At 42.1% G+C, this 13,715-nt stretch overlaps 1 protein-coding gene across 5 annotated transcripts in view; it reads left to right on the forward strand.

The window, feature by feature from the left end:
• Positions 1 to 13,715, forward strand: part of OSBPL1A (oxysterol binding protein like 1A) — a 230,981-nt gene that overhangs the window by 20,080 nt on the left and 197,186 nt on the right. For all 5 annotated transcript variants that reach the window (XM_070361859.1, XM_070361857.1, XM_070361856.1 and 2 more), the window contains 2 exons: positions 2,249 to 2,334; positions 3,257 to 3,331. In XM_070361859.1, the coding sequence (XP_070217960.1) occupies positions 2,249 to 2,334; positions 3,257 to 3,331 (161 nt within the window). The remainder of the gene's footprint in view (positions 1 to 2,248; positions 2,335 to 3,256; positions 3,332 to 13,715) is intronic.

Below are 13,715 nucleotides of genomic sequence, written 5' to 3' on the forward strand. Positions count from 1 at the left end.
TGACGGTTGGTTACATTGAAGAATGAGCTGGGGATTTGCCTGTGTGAACAAGCTGGAAAGTGGGACTCTGTTCCTGAGTTCAGACATGACAGTGATATTCGGACTCAGGCTCTGGGATCAGGTACCCAGTGTAGAGCAGAGGCCACGTTTGTGGGGAAATGAGGGAAGCTGAGAGTCTGAGACACCAGGTTACTGAATTGCAGTAGACAATGGCGGTGGTAGGATTTGCCCCAGAGAGAGACTGTGTTGCCCAGAGTTGAGTGGAGAGGGGTGAGCCACTAGGAGACTGTAGATGGCAGCGGAGAAAGCCTTCTGGAGTGGGGGTGGAGGATGGGGTAGCTGTGCTTAATGGCAGGAGCCTCAACAGAGGGATCGTAACATGAGTGAGGTCACTGACCAAAGACTGAGTTGGGTTTCGATGGCGAGAGTCACGGGGCTTCTGTGCCGTGAGGACCAGTGGGGCTGTGGAAACTGGAGGGCCTCCCCTGTCCAAGAGATAAAAGAGAATCTTTCATCAGAAAGAGCTAGCTGCCAGTTAAGGACAGAGGGTAAAGAGAAAGGTTACGTGAGACAGACTGTGGCTCACGGATGTGTTGCCTCTGGAGTTAGGGGCTCTGGTGGGCGCCCGTTGAGAGGAAACAGGGCTGGAGGCTAGTGAACGGAAGACAGTCACAGGGACACTGTTGGCACTGGCAGTCCCTCTAGGAGCGGTTAAAGGTCTGTTCTGGGCACAGCGAGGCTGACGGTGGATTTCTGTTGGCCCCCAAACCTGAATCCAGGAGCTGAGAGCAGCCATTCTCTTCCAGCTCCTCCTCGGGGGGCCAGGGGGCTTCTGGGCTTCAGTGGACCCTCCAGGGCAGGGGGCTCTGGTGCTGTGACAAGCTGTATTCTCTCAAGCTTGATTGGGAAGTTGGGTGACCTTCTGAAATTTCTCAGCTCTAAACTACAGTGCCTTTTTTTTTCTTCCCTAAACTGAGTTACACCGCTCGTTTTCACCACACTCGGTTGTTCGCCTCTCCTCAGCTGGGATCTCGTTTTCACCACACTCGGTTGTTCGCCTCTCCTCAGCTGGGATCTCGTTTTCACCACACTCGGTTGTTCGCCTCTCCTCAGCTGGGATCTCGTTTTCACCACACTCGGTTGTTCGCCTCTCCTCAGCTGGGATCTCGTTTTCACCACACTCGGTTGTTCGCCTCTCCTCAGCTGGGATCTCTCGCCACCACACTCGGTTGTTCGCCTCTCCTCAGCTGGGATCTGCCACCACACTCGGTTGTTCGCCTCTCCTCAGCTGGGATCTCGTTTTTCACCACACACTCGGTTGTTCGCCTCTCCTCAGCTGGGATCTCGTTTTCACCACACTCGGTTGTTCGCCTCTCCTCAGCTGGGATCTCGTTTTCACCACACTCGGTTGTTCGCCTCTCCTCAGCTGGGATCTCGTTTTCACCACACTCGGTTGTTCGCCTCTCCTCAGCTGGGATCTCGTTTTCACCCACACTCGGTTGTTCGCCTCTCCTCAGCTGGGATCTCGTTTTCACCACACTCGGTTGTTCGCCTCTCCTCAGCTGGGATCTCGTTTTCACCACACTCGGTTGTTTACCTCTCCTCAGCTGGGATCTCGTTTTCACCACACTCGGTTGTTCGCCTCTCCTCAGCTGGGATCTGACATTTCATCGCTTTTCTTTTGGTTCTTGTCCTCTAGCTGGACTCGACCACACTGGTAACCCTTACCCTCATCTCCCCGAGGTTTTCTCTGAAGTCAGGACTCCGTTTTCAGTCCCTGTCTGCAGCGCTGACTGCTTTCCAGACACAGGAAAGACTGGTTCTTAGTTTCCTCTTCGTATCCAGCCCTCTAACACAGGACAGATTTTCAAAAAGAGGTGCTTTTCATGAAATGCTGTGGCCAAGAGAACCGCATCTTCGTTTGATGGTGGCAAAATGGTTAGACACTCGGCACCTTAGAGCCACAGACTAGTCGGAATATAACCCCCATCAGGCCTCCTGCCCCCCTTTAAGAAGAGGGCACTGAGTTAGAAGGTGGCAAGAATCTGGGCCCTGTGAGTCCTAATCCATCTCACTCCAAACCCTCCTTAGTGTCGAGTCTCGTGCCTCCCACACATCAGCCATGCTGGGTGAGAGGGACCCCCTGGCCAGGATGTTGGAGCAGCTACTAGGGAGAAAATTTACTGTAAAGTTACCTCAATAACATTTAAAAATGCCTCTTTCCATTTTTTTCTTTTTTTTTTTTTAGGAAGAAGTAAGTCTAATTTGGGCTGGACACCTCTTCACCTGGCATGCTATTTTGGACATAGACAGGTGGTCCAGGATCTATTAAAGGTATTTTTATGGCTTTGATTTTTCAATAAATAAAAACTATAGCTACTGTGTAAATTATAGAAGTCTTAGGAAAAGCCATTTGGGCTATAATGCATAACAGCCTTAGCAATTGCTTATCACTTGATTTTTCTTTGCTAAATACACCAATTTGATTCGCTTAATTAAAATTCTGTCTTTTTAGTTGTTTGATTTTTACATTATTGACTTTTTAAAGTTGCAAAAATAGACATAGGAATTAATGAAGATACTACATTGTTTTTTTGAGCATAGTTTAAAAAATAGCCAAAGCACATTTTATGTATTTAAAAAATAATGTCATAATCTCTTAATGAGCACTGTGTAATTTAAGAACTCGTATTTCTCAGTTCTGTGATGAATAATTTTTCACTCATACTGATATTTCTGAAATTGGATCACATTTTAAAATTGATCTGTTGGCCCCAAATATGAAATCTGGGAGCCAACGTGGCACTTAAGCCTCTAGTTCCTCCACCATTTAATTGGTGATATCTCTTTCTTTTTTCCCCCTAAAACTTATTAAATTGGTGGAGAAACTATGCTGTTTTATTCAGAGACGGTTTTCCTTTTTTTTTTTTTTCTTCAATGTTTGTGTTTCTAAAGTAGAGTGAAGGGCAGATAGATTTTTGAACAAAAGAAACTGTTTTCTGTCTACCAAGTAGATTTTTACTTTCAGGAAGCTTACTATTGGGTTGGCCGAAAAGTTTGTTTGGGTTTTTCCAAACAAACCTTTTGGCCAACCAAGTATATTAATGTGAACTGAGTTATTTTTACTAGTGACAACCAGTCACTGTTAACGAGTATTTTAATTTTTTAAAATATTTAATATATTCTTAGGGAGTTACTTTCACCTTTGTATGTTTCTTGGTATGTGGAAGATGTTTAACGCTTTCATGTTCACTAGGCTGGTGCGGAAGTAAATGTACTGAATGACATGGGAGACACGCCGCTTCATCGGGCTGCCTTTACAGGACGAAAGGTGAAAAACATTCTGTGTTCAGTGTTTGCAAGTGAAATGTTGGAAATGCACTCACAAATGTTTTCTCCTTTATAGCCCTAGGAATAGCAACTGGGAAAAGCCGCAAAAAATGTATATACCAGCACTTTGGGTCCAAAAGACCACAGGCTCTTAGTGACAGACAGTGAGGTCAATTACGAAGGTCATGGGGCTCCACTCTGGTGTCCCTGATAGAAGCTCATTCAGTCTCTGCTTGTGTCCCCAGGACTGGGGAACGCCTGCACCTTCTTTATCATTTTTTAAAACAGTTTTATTGGGGAATAATTTACACTGCCTGAAACTCACCTGCTGTAAGTATACAGTTCAGTGGTTTTTTTGATGCGTTTACACAGTCGTGCAGCCATGACCACAGTCCAGTTTTGGAGCATTTCCATTTGCCACAGAGTTTCCTCGTGCCTGTTTGTATTTATTTCTTGTTTCTTGTCAAGCCTCAGACTACCACTGATATGCTTTCTGTCTCTAGATGTTTGTTTTTTCTAGACATTTATTGTAAATGGAATCATATCAACATTTGTGTCTAACTTCTTGAGTATAATATAGTTAAGTTTCATCCATGGCATAGCGTGTAATTTGTTCCTTTTTTGGGCTGAATAACGTTCTGTTGTATGCATATACCACGTTTTTTAGTCTGTCTTCTGTTATTGGAGAGACTTTTCCCTCCGTATTGCCTCGACACCTTTTGTGGGAATCAGTTGATCATAAATGGGTTTGTTTCTGGACTTCCGTTCTCTTTGTTTGATCTATATTCTATCCTTACACCAATAACACACTGTCCTATTACAGTAGCTTTGTAATTAAGTTTTGATATTGAGTAGTGTAAGTTTGGAGAAGGCAATGGCATCCCACTCCAGTACTCTTGACTAGAAAATCCCATGGATGCAGGGGCCTGATGGGCCGCAGTCCATGGGGTCACTAGGAGTCATACACGACTGAGTGACTTCACTTTATTTTTGCACTTTCATGCATTGGAGAAGGAAATGGCAACCCACTCCAGTGTTCTTGCCTGGAGAATCCCTGGAACGGGGGAGCCTGGTGGGCTGCCATTTACGGAGTCGCACAGAGTCAGACATGACTGAAGCGACTTAGCGGCAGCAGCAGTGTAAATTCTCCAACCTTTTGATCTTTTAAATTATTTTTTCTATTCTCAGTCAAGTTTGTTTCTATATAAATTTTAGGATTATTCAGTCAATTCTTATGATGGGATTTTGATAGAGATTGTGTTATCTTGAACCTATAGATAAATTTGGGAAGAAATGACAGATTAAAAACACTGCCTTCCAATCCAAGGACATCAAATGCCTCTCCTCTTATTTAGATCTTTAATTTTGCTGAGTGATATTTTGAAGTTTTCAATATATAGATCTTGTATTCTTTGGTTAAATTTATTCCTATGCATTGTAGTTGTTTTGGTGCTATCTTACATGGAGTTTTTCTCTTAATTTCTTTTCTTGATTTCTTATTGCTGCTGAATAGAAAGACAATTTTTATGTTGTTCTTGTGTTCATGCTGAACTTGCTTTTTAGTGTTAGTATGTTTTGGCAGAGCCCTTAGTATTTTCTATATACCGGATATACCATCTGCAGATAAAGACAAATGTACTTCTTGCTCTAAAACGCAAGATCCTTTTTCCCCTTCTTGGTTTACTAACTAGATTCTGGTTCAGTGTTGAATACAATAAGAGGAGAAATCTTTGCCTTGATTATTTTATTTTTGGGGAATAGCATCTAGTCTTTAACCAGTAAGAATGATGTTAGTTGTAAATTTCTCTTAGACGCCCTTCATTAGGTCAAGAAGCTTTCTTCTGTTTCTAGTTTGTTTTTCCTTTTTATCATGAATGGCTCTCATGTCTTTTGAAATGATCATGTGGTTTTTGTTTATAACTCAATACTGTGAGTGTATGCGTTGCTCAATTGTCCAACTCTTGTGACTCCAACTCTGTGACTCCATGAATTGTATCAGGCTCCTCTATGGGATTATCCTGGCAAGAATACTGGAGTGGGTTGCCGTTTCCTACTCTAGGGAATCTTCCAACCCAGGGATCAAACCCATGACTCCTGCTGCTCCTGCATTGGCAGGCAGATTCTTTACCAGCTGAGCCACATGGGAAGCCCATTAATATGGTATATTACATTAATTTGGAGATGTTAAGCCAGCCTTGTGTTCCTATATAAATCCCACTTGGTGTTGATTAATCCTTTTTCTATGTTGCTGGATTCTATTTTCTGATATTTTGTTAAGGATTCTTTGGGTCTGTATTCCTGAGAGATACTGCTCTGTAGTTTTCTGTAGATGTGTTCATCTGGCTTTGGTAACAGGGTAATACCAGCCATGTAGAATGAGGTGAGAGGTGGTTTTTCCTCCTCTGCTTACTGAAATAGCTTGTGAAGGATTTGTACTATTCTTTCTTAAATATTTGATAAAATTCACCAGTGAAACCATCTATGGTTGGATTTTCTGTGAGAGAAGGTCTTAAATTACCAAATCAATTTCATTTAATACAGATCTGTTCAGACTTTGTGCTTCTTCCTGAGTCAGTTTTGGTTATTTTGTCTTTCTAGGTGTTTTCCCTTTTTACCCAAGTTGTCTAATTTGTCTGTGTAAAGTTATTAACAATAGTAATTTATAAATTTCCTTGTGATTTCTTCTTTGACCCACAGGTTAAATAGAAGTATATTGTTTGCCAAATATTTGAAGATTTCCAAAATTTCCATTGTTAATTTCTAATTTAACTTCCCTTTTGATCAGATAACTTACTTAAATTATTTTTTGAACAATGTATTTTAAACTCTTTTAAAATTTATTACGAATTATTTCACAGTATAGCATTTGATCTGTCCTGGAGAATGTTCCTTGAGTGCTTGAAAAAATATCTACTTTGAGGCAGAGGATTCTATAAATGCTGCTGCTGCGAAGTCGCGTCAGTCGTGTCCGACTCTGTGCGACCCCATAGATGACAGCCCACCAGGCTCCCCCGCCCCTGGGATTCTCCAGGCAAGAGCACTGGAGTGGGTTGCCATTTCCTTCTCCAACGCATGAAAGTGAAAAGTGAAAGCGAAGTCGTTTAGTCGTGTCCGACTCTTCGCGACCCCATGGACCGCAGCCCACCAGGCCCCTCCGTCCATGGGATTTTCCAGGCAAGAGTACTGGAGTGGGGGTGCCATCGCCTTCTCTGTCTATAAATGCACATTAGGTTAAATTACTGGTAGGACTGTTCAAATCTCTTATCTTTAACTGATTTGTTTTATCAGATACTGAGAGTGTGAGGTATTGATGTCTGCAACTATAATTCTTGAATTGTGTATTTTTAATTTTGTCGGGTTTTGCTTCATAACTTTTGTGGCTCTGTTAGATGCATATCCATTTACGGTGGGATTATGTGGGATATGTTATATGGCATATGCATACCTTCCTGATGTATTAAACTTTTTATCATTATTTGTCTTTCTTTGCCTTCAGTAATATTTCTTACCATAAAGTTAATTTTGTTTTATGTTAATGTAGCCACTCTAGTGCTCTTACAGTTACTAGTTATGTCTTTTCTCCCTTCTTTTACTTTCAACATCTTTGTATCTTTGAATTTAACATGTCTGTTGTTGGCAGGATATAACTCAGTTGTGTGTTTTTATCATCTGAAAATTTCTCCTTTTTGATGTCGTATTCAGCCTGTTGTTCAATCGCTCAGTCCTGTCCAACTCTTTGAGACTCCCACAGACTGCAACTCTCCAGGCTTCCCTGTCCTTTACGATCTCCTGGAGTTTGCTCAAACTCATGTCCATTGAGTCAGTGATGCCATCCAACCATCTCATCCTCTGTTGCCCGCTTCTCTACCTGCCCTCTATCTTTCCCAGCATCAGGGTCTTTTCCAGTGAGTCGGCCCTTTGCATCAGATGGCCAAAAAGTATTGGAGCTTCAGCATCAGTCCTTCCAATGAATATTCAAGGTTGATTTCTTTTAAGATTGACTGGTTGGATCTCCTTGCTCTCCAAGGGACTCTCAAGAGTCTTCTCCAGCACCACAGTTTGAAAGCATCAATTCTTTGGTCCTCAGCTGCCTTTATGGTCCACCTCTCACATCTGTACATGACTACTGGAAAAACCATAGCTTTGACTATATGGACCTTTGTTTAGTCTATTCACATTTAATTATTATAACTTTGGACTTACATTTTCTATATTGTATTCATTTTCTATATGCCTCAGGTTCTTTGTTCCTTTGTCTCTCCTTTACTGTCTGCTCTTGTTTTATACAAATATTCTTTACTATATCATTTTATCCCTCTGGATATTAAACTTCTGGGGCATGTAACAGCAGCTTTATACTTTCTCTCTGCTAAATTCAACATATGCAGATAACACCACCCTTATGGCAGAAAGCAAAGAGGAACTAAAGAGCCTCTTGATGAAAGTGAAAAGGGAGAGTGAAAAAGCCAGCTTAAAACTCAACATTCAAAAAATGAAGATCATGGCGTCTGGTCCCATCACTTCATGGCAAATAGATGAGGAAACAGTGGAAACAGTGACAGACTTTATTTTCTTGGACTCCAAAATCACTGCAGATGGTGACTGCAGCCATGAAATTAAGACGCTTGCTCCTTGGAAGAAAAGTTGTGTCAAACCTAGACAGCATATTAAAAAGCAGAGATATTACTTTACTGACAAAAGTCTGTCTAGTCAAAGCTATGGTTTTTCCAGTAGTCATGTATGGATGTGAGAGTTGGACCATAAAGAAAGCTGAGTGCCAAAGAATTGATGCTTTTGAACTGTGGTGTTGGAGAAGACTCTTGAGAGTCCCTTGGACTACAAGGAGATCCAACCAGTCCATCCTAAAGGAGATCAGTCCTGAATATTCACTGGAAGGACTGATGCTGAAGCTGAAACTCCAATACTTTGGCCACCTGATGCAAAGAGCTGACTCATTGAAAAAGACATTGATGCTTGGAAAGATTGAAGGCAGGAGGAGAAGGTGATGACAGGGGATGAGATGGTTGGATGGCGTCACTGACTCGATGGACATGAGTTTAAGGAGGCTCCGGGAGTTGATGATGGACAGGGAAGCCTGGCGAGTTGCAGTCCATGGGAGTCTCAAAGAGTTGGATAGACTGAGTGACTGAACTGAACTTAAATTCAACATATGGACCTACTGCAAGTCAGCTTCTACTGCTTTTTTGGGAGGATGGGTCATATTTCCTTTTTTTGCATGTTTCACAACTTTTTACTGAAAACTAAACATTCTGTATAATGTATTTTAGCAACTCAGAATTCTGATTTTTTTCCCCTTGAGGTTATTATATATGTATATTTTTTTTATTAACTTGCTTAGTCTTCATCTGTGAAATCTGGAATGTGTCTGGCCTGCTGGTGTCTCTTCTCTCTCTCTTTTTAAACATACATATATATATATAGAGAGAGAGAAGTTTTCTTTTTTTAATTATATATTTACTTGGCTGCATCAGGACTTGGTTGCAGCATACAGGATCTTTGACTGTGGCACAGGAATTCTCTAGTTGCAGCTTATGGGTTCAGTAGTTGTGGCATGATTTTAGTTGCCCCGCAGCATGCAGGATCTTAGTTCCCCAACCAGGGGTCAAATCTACATCCCCTGCATCACAAGCAAAATTCTTAACCACTGGACCACCAGGGAAGGTCTCTGCTGATTTTTAAAAAACTGTCTTAACGTCTGAGCATGGTTTCTGTTATGTACTGGATGTCTGTGTTCCCCTGAGATAGAAATCCCAGTGTGATGGTATTAGGAGGCCTTTGGGAGGTGATTAAGTCATGATGGTAGACCTTTTGTGAAGGAGATTAGTTCTCTTACAGAAGAGACCTTAGAGGGTTCTTGTGCCCCTTCTGCCAAATGAGGACAAAGTGAGAAGGTGGACATCTGTGAACCAACAAACAGGCTTTCACCAGCCATCAGCTCTGTGCCTTCATCTTAGTCTTTCCAGCCTCGGAAACTGTGAGAAATAAATCATATTTAAGCCATCCAGTCTGTGGTGGTTTTGTTGCAACACCTTCACTGGACTGAATTTCCTAGACTTCACCCCCTGCATCTGCATAAACTAGTGCTCAGCCAGTGTTCAGATGGAGGCTTTACCCGAATGCTCAGTCCCACGAGGCTTCTACCCTCTGCTGACAGGGTCCGTGCGTGTGTGGAGAGCGCTGTCAGCGTTAAGCCGTTTCTCACTTCTCCCTCTGCCTTTACTTTGTGCACGGCCTTCTCCTATGTCCCCTGCACTCTCAGCCAGGAGTGTGTGGGTGGCTTGCCTCATCCTTCGTTGGTTCTCTCGCTTCCAGGCTGCTTTGCCATTTGCCCTGTGTGGTAGGCATAATGTGGCCTTCCAGAGATGTGCTCATCCTAGTTCCTGAAGCCTGTGGGCGTGCTGGGTTACATGGTAAGGGGAAGTCACAGCTGCAGATGGGATTGAGGTTGCTCATCAGCAGACCTTAAAATAGGAAAGTTGTCGTGGATTATCTGGTGGGCCCAGTGTAACCACAGAGGCCCTTAAAAGTGAGAGGGAGGCAGAAGAAGGGTCAGAGGGAGAGGGAGATGTACCAAGGAGAGAATGGTCAGAGAGATACAGTGATTCTGGCTTGGAAGATGGAGCAAGGGGACCAAGGCATGTGGGCAACCTCTAGAAGCTAGAAAAGCTAGGCAGTGTGTTCTCTGCTAGAACTTCTGAAAGGACGGTAGCCTTGCTGACGCCTTGATTCTAGCTCGGTGAGGCCCATTTTGAACTTCTGAAATCCAGAACTGTCAAGTAATAAATTTATGATGTTTTCAGCTGCTGGGTTTGTGGAAACAGACTCAGACGGCTGATATACTCTAATGAGAAAAGGAGCCTTGTGATGTAGGTTTTTCCATTTATTTCCTACTGAATTTGCTACTTTTACTGACAAGACCTCTTGTCCTATTGCTCCAAATCATTTCCCTCTGGCAGAGCTACTGGTTTTCATTGCCGGCCCTGGCCTGGTCAGATTTCTTGGGGAGTGGGGGTTGGGGGCGTGACCATAGCCTGTGGCTAGGTTAAAGACTCCTGTTGTTCTTACCTGAAGCTCTAGTTCCTGTTGAGTGTGCCTCTCAATTTGTTTCTCTAATCCAGTGATCCCCAACCTTTTTTGGAACCAGGGACCGGTTTCGTGGAAGATGGCTTTTCAAGGACCGGGGGCAGGGAGGGGTGGTTTGATGATGATTTAACTGCATTACGTTTATTGTGCACTTTGCTTCCATTATTATTATATCACCGCCACCTCAGATCATCAGGCGTTAGATCCCGGAGTTTGGGGGCCCCTGCTTTAGTCGATACCTCGCCCCATGAAATGAGTAGTTTTCTAATTTTGTCCAATTTTGTCCCTATTTTTCAGGATGATAATTCACTGATCTTATGCCACGATAGCCAAAATTTACTTCACCTTTTTCCTGGTACTTTTTAAAATTATTTCAATGATCTGGTAAATTAACTATGACATAAAGTGAATTTCTTGTTTGTTCTGATTATTAACCATTGTCTAACATACTCCATAAAGGTAGTTTTGTAATCCCCATAATTGGAAGATTTATCTGCATATATCACAAGTTAAAAATTAATGTATTATATGGTTTTATACTTTTCATTATTATGATTAGACTTAACTGATTTTCATACAAATTATTAATCAACCCAGTAAGTGTGTGCTCAGCATGTTTGAATTAGTACATTCCACACTATTTGGTCTATTTGTTCATATATTGATATTTGTGGACCAGATACAGAGTCTTTAATGGATAAAAATACCCATTATACTTAAAAAATTAAGGTAGTGGGTTAATTGCTATGCTTGACTCTGAGGTCAGAGGAGAGGGGAGGTTAAAAAATTAGCTGCAGATAGTTTAATTTTCCTGACTCATATGTGAACTGCTTGCTGGTTTCCTTCAGAGCCCTTCCCTTCTCATCCTTCTCTATGCACCTAGGAAAGTTCTTGGCCATCTATTTCTACATGACGCATGTCTACCCATTCTTGAGAGTGTAGCTCAAGTGCTGTCTCCTTAAATTCTTTCCTGACTTACTGCAGTGAGAAGGAAGCTGTTATTTTCCAGATTGCCTGAGAATATTGTAGCATTGCCATTCATCTTCTACGTGGTATCTTAGTTGCTGTGTCTTAATTCTACCACTAGACTGTGTTAGTCTTGCTCCCAAGGAATTGTATACATTCCACTTAATTTGAATCCTCCACAAGCACCAGTCTTACTGCATAATTACCATCTGTGTAATTACCTAGATCCAATCAGTTCATTGATCTGTGCTGGCTTCTTTGCATATTTGACTATTTCCTTGAACTTGGAACATAAGACCATGCTAAATCAGGCCTTAGTTTGATTTGAACATTAGCATACACATGATGTTATCACTTGTGTTAGAAAATAAGATTGAGCTGAAGCTAAATGGTCGTGCCACGGACGAAACATTAAAAATTTATGTGTTCAATATCTAAGCATGATTAAATTTTGAAAAAGTTTAATTTCTAATTGTACTCATGAAAGGAATCAAATTATCCTCTTCTGATGTGATCTTTTACCACGGAGATAGTTTAAAATATGATTGAGTGGGATTTGATAAATAGAATGAGGAGTTGAAAAGGGATGTGGTTTGTTACAAAGCACTTTAAATTCTTATCCTTTCAAATATATAAAATGCAGCTTCCAAAATTTTATAAGGAACCTGTAGGCTTTTCTTGGTCCATTAGCGACCTCTACTGTTCTTTAATAAAAATTAATATTTCAGGATTTTAAGATGTTGTATTTAGCATTTGTTCCTTTATTTTTCAAATGCAGTTCTATTTCTGGGGTTTTTACATCTTCTACAATCAATTGAATATTGGAATACAGTCAATACAGTTAATGATTGGATTGTAGTATGGATGTAGTATGGACTTTGTTTCCACTTACTACCTTCTACTGGAGCTAAGACTACATAAAAATCAAGGCTTCCTGTGTTCTGTGTCTCAGGTATTTTGTATCTCTCACCTGGAATCTAGAGAATACAGATAATCCTGGTGTTTACATAAGCTTTACTTGTCTTGTTCCCTAGGATATGCTTTCTCATGCTTATATACTGAGTGTCTTCTGTGAGTCGAGCACTATCCAGCCCACTTGATGTGTATTGTTGTATTTACCACAACATGATGTCCCTAAAATTTAGGTATAAACATTGCTATTTCTTGTAGATTGAGCTTCTGAGAAGGCAGACGGAGATGGAGGTTAGTGTGCAACAGGCTTCTCGGAGTGCTAGGGATCACACCTGTGGAAGGAGGGGTGAGCGGAGGCTGAGGTCAAGCTGATGCTCCCACGAGGGCTGCCTCAGCTGACTGTGGGGAGCTCCTGTTGCTGTAATCGGCTTTGGGGCCACAACTGAATCTTCTTCTCCCTCTTGTACTATGTGCTCTATTTCCCCTCCCCTCGGCTAGCAGATCATGTCTTTGGGGCTTACCTGGGGGTGGGGCTCAGGCCCTCAAGGCTGGAGGTCCCAATCCTGGGATACCATGCCTCCTTAGACTGGGGTTGTTACACTTGTCCATTTACTGTCCAAAGTTGGACGAGGAAACACCAGGAGACACTTCAGTGTGTCATCTGCATGTGAAGTGTGATCCTGTGTTTCTGTTGTGTGTAGTCCTCCTTTCTTCTGATGTTCAAGTTAAGTACCTCTGCTAAGACGGTGACTCTTCTTGCCTCCTGGTCTTTTGATACAGGAGCCGAATGTTCAGGTCTGCTCTCTCATCTGGCACATGAATCAGAACGTTTCTGCTCAATGTGGAATATGCTGTCCCCGAAACGGAAGGAAGGCGTTGTGCTTCCTCCTTTGTTTCAGGAAGTGCAAGTTCATCCCTTTGGGGACAGTGTCCTGACATGACCCATACCACTGAACCCCTGAGAATTTACTGAAACGAAAAAAGCCCCCGAATCATAAGATGCCCACCCTCTGTAGCACATATATCTTACTAAGACCTTCAGCATTCTCCTTCGTGCTCATCTGGTTTTATTACCAGGACATCATTGGTGAAGTGGACTGGGATGATTTCTGCAGGATGCCCAGATGGTTCTGAGGCAGAATTATAAGTGTAAATGTGTACTGTTGTCTGTGTGAATACAGTGTCTTCTGTCTTTTCTTCTTAGTGAGAATAGAGAGGAATATGTTTGCCAGATCAGTTGCTGTGTACTGTGTACTTAAGTAGTATTAACCAGCTCCAGCAAAGATTTGGCATCTGGCAGAGTGGCTAGAATTGGGGCTGTTCAGTTGAGTTTGTGGGCTTCCACTGCCATCCTCTGCTTTCCTTCTGGTTTCGCAGTGACAGTGGTGAGTTAAATGGAAGCA

This window comes from Bos mutus, chromosome 24 (genome assembly GCF_027580195.1).
Source record: "Bos mutus isolate GX-2022 chromosome 24, NWIPB_WYAK_1.1, whole genome shotgun sequence".
NCBI classification, from domain to species: Eukaryota; Metazoa; Chordata; class Mammalia; order Artiodactyla; family Bovidae; genus Bos; species Bos mutus.